The sequence below is a fragment of the Charadrius vociferus genome, unplaced genomic scaffold (assembly GCF_000708025.1).
Source record: "Charadrius vociferus isolate BGI_N301 unplaced genomic scaffold, ASM70802v2 scaffold358, whole genome shotgun sequence".
NCBI classification, from domain to species: domain Eukaryota; kingdom Metazoa; phylum Chordata; class Aves; order Charadriiformes; family Charadriidae; genus Charadrius; species Charadrius vociferus.
In genome coordinates this window covers 303,148-305,908 of record NW_009649576.1, presented here as the reverse complement: position 1 = coordinate 305,908, position 2,761 = coordinate 303,148, and the positions used below count along the sequence as shown (strand labels likewise).

Here is a 2,761-nt window from a genome sequence, read left to right as displayed (position 1 = left end):
TCGTGGGCGTCCTTCTTCACCCGCGGGGGGATGTCTCCGTCCACCTGGGAGAGAGCAGAGGGTCCATGGGTGGTGTCAGAGCCAGGGCCGGCGGGTGGCACAGTGGCAGGGAGGCAGCCCCGCTGTGCTCACCATGACCTTGCGGAGTTTGTAGTTGCGGGCACGGATGTCCTGCATGAGCATCTCGAAGGGGGTGAGCTGGTACTCGGTGGGCAGGGGGTTGAACTGCTTCTCCTGCACCTTTTTCAGCTTCACCCCATGCCGCAGCTCCCGCATCAGCTGCACCCACAGCCGGGCCTGGGGGAGTGATGGACATGGCATCAGCCCCCACACAGCCCCGGCACAGCCCCCGTGCCCGGCTGCGCTGCCATACCCAGTCAGTGTTGCGCAGGCTGCCAAGCTCCGCCGCCGGCCGCTCCTCTGCTTCCTCGTCCTCCTTCAGCTTCTGCAGCATCTGCCGCAGCACAAGATGCTGTCACCCTGCCTCGGCGCCCAGCAGCACCGAGGGTCCAGCAAGGACTGTGCCATAGGGCTGCAGCACCCACATGCACCTCCAAAGCCCCCCCATCCCCGCTGCGAGCCATCCCTGCCCGCACCAGCACAGGGCAGGCAGGAGCCGGCAGTGCCACGGTGCAGCAGCCCAGGAGTGGGTGTATGGCCGAACGCCGGTGCCGGCAGCGCTGGTTGGGGTGGGCAGAGGGGAACACCAAGCTCACCCCAGCATTTTGGGCCCACAGGGGGGTTTCCCAGCCAGTCCCCAGTGCCGGCCATGCAGCTGGGTGCCCACACTTACTTCTTTGGCATCACGGATCTTGGCGAGGAAGGCTTTCAGCTCCACAGTCTCAGCGAAGAGCGCCCGGCAGACGGCCTGGTAGTGTGCCTGGGCCTCGGTGGGGTCGGCCAGGCGGGCGGCACAGCACCGCATGGCCTGCCCGAAGGTGCGCACAGCACGCGGTGGCCCCTCGCCCCCCTCCTCCTCCTCCTCTTGCCCCCCATAGCCCTCGTCGGCCGTGCCGCAGCCACTGTCCTCTGAGTCGCTGTTGGTCATCAGGTCGATGAGCTGCTCCAGCCGCGGGCTCAGCTCCCGCTCCTCGTTCTCATCCAGTCCCCAGTCCAGCGCCCGGTAGATGGCAAAGCCCAATGACTGCACCATCTATGGGGAGACAGCACCCGCTGGGCCCCTGGCAGACCCTGACACCGTCTGCTCCGGGGGGAACCCCTCGGAACTCATAGCCAGCACCAGCTGCCTCTCATCCCCCTCGCCATCAGTGCTGGGTCTCATTCCCCCATGGCACCCCAGCACCCCATCACCATCACCGCAGGGCGAGGGGGACAGGCGGCAGTGCCCACCCAGGGACTGCTGTGCCGGGGTGCGATGGCAGATGGGCCAAGTCCCCAGGAAGCTGCAGCGGGACCAGGCAGCCATCCGGCCCCCACGTACCTGGGCTTCAGCGGAGGGTGTCAGCAGTGGAGCCAGCTCTGGAGGAGAGAAGGACAGTCACCTCTGGCACCTGTGGCCCCATTCCTACCCCGAGCCAGGACCCCCATCCCCAGCCGGTCCCGTCCTAAGCTGGTCCCAGGACACAGCTCCACAGGACAACAGGGACCTGCGTGTTGAGCCTTGGCATCAGGCAGTGCTGGCTGCAAGATGGTGGCGCAGCCTTTGTTGCCCCCCCCCGCCCAACCGAGCATGGCAGTCCTCACTGGGCATTGCAGCAGTCACTGGCCCTGGGCAATGAGCCCAAACAGGCACCAGTCACTTGGCCCCACTGCCCCCAGCCAGACCCAGGAGGCACATCGGGGGTGGCAGGGTCACCCCTTTACCCCTCAGCCCTGGGGAGGGAGCTAAGAGCTCTGCACCCACAAGGAAATGACCCCTGCACTCCTCTGGGCTGTGAGCACCGGCAGTGTGGGCACCAGCAGAACAGGCACTGGCAGTGTGGGAACTGGTTGTGTGGGCACTGGTAGTGTGGGTATAGGCAGTGTGGGGACTGGCAGCGGGGGCACAGGCAGTGGGGGCACCGGCAGTGTGGGCACCGGCAAACCAGGGTGAAGTGAGGACCAGCAGATCACCCACAGGACTCAGCCCAGGTGCCCAGCGTGGGCTGTGGTGACAGGCTGTGCCCAGTAAAAGATGCTGCTTTCCACTGCAGAGCCAGCACAGCTGGAGCATCGCACACACACACAGAGCACCGTGCCCACACACACAAGCCCAGGACATGCTCATGGGCAGCTCAGACCCTCCTGGGAGCTGGATGGCCACAGGACAAGGAGCTGGAGTGGCTTTTGCAGCATCCCTGAGGGCAGTGCCCCGGGGCTCCCGGCTCCACTTTCCCCATAGCGGCCGCAGAGCCACTTCCCCGGCCCAGGGGAGCGCTGGCCATTAGCTCTCCATTTAGCTGATCTATGCAGCAGCAGTTGTGGGGATGTGCCAGCTGTGTGCCAGCCGTGTGCCAGCCATGGCCACACGGACCCAGGACCTGCCGAGGAGGCCATGCCAGGCGCCTGGGGGTATGGCTCAGGCTGGCACAGCAGGGACCTGGGAGCAGGAGGCAGTGTGGTGGCACTGACTCTGGCACAGCAGCCATGGTGGCTCAGGGAAGGGTGTGGGGACATTCCCATGTGTGACTGGTGGAGCTGGTGTGACGATGCCATGCCCAGCTGCCGCGGGCACGTGCCGTGTCTATGTGTGGCTGTCCCACATGCCTCGGTCCCCACGGGCTGCCTGCACCCCACTCCCCATCTCCCATCTCCATGGCTC

At 66.0% G+C, this 2,761-nt stretch overlaps 1 protein-coding gene across 1 annotated transcript in view; it reads right to left on the bottom strand.

Moving 5' to 3' along the window:
* The window catches only part of SPIRE2 (spire-type actin nucleation factor 2), a 25,736-nt gene extending 24,274 nt beyond the window's left edge, over nucleotides 1-1,462 (bottom strand). The window contains 5 exon segments of the mRNA XM_009890345.1: nucleotides 1-44; nucleotides 133-297; nucleotides 374-454; nucleotides 794-1,153; nucleotides 1,442-1,462. Of these exon segments, the coding sequence (XP_009888647.1) occupies nucleotides 1-44; nucleotides 133-297; nucleotides 374-454; nucleotides 794-1,153 (650 nt within the window). The 5' untranslated portion in view covers nucleotides 1,442-1,462.
* Nucleotides 1,463-2,761: the final 1,299 nt, after the last annotated feature.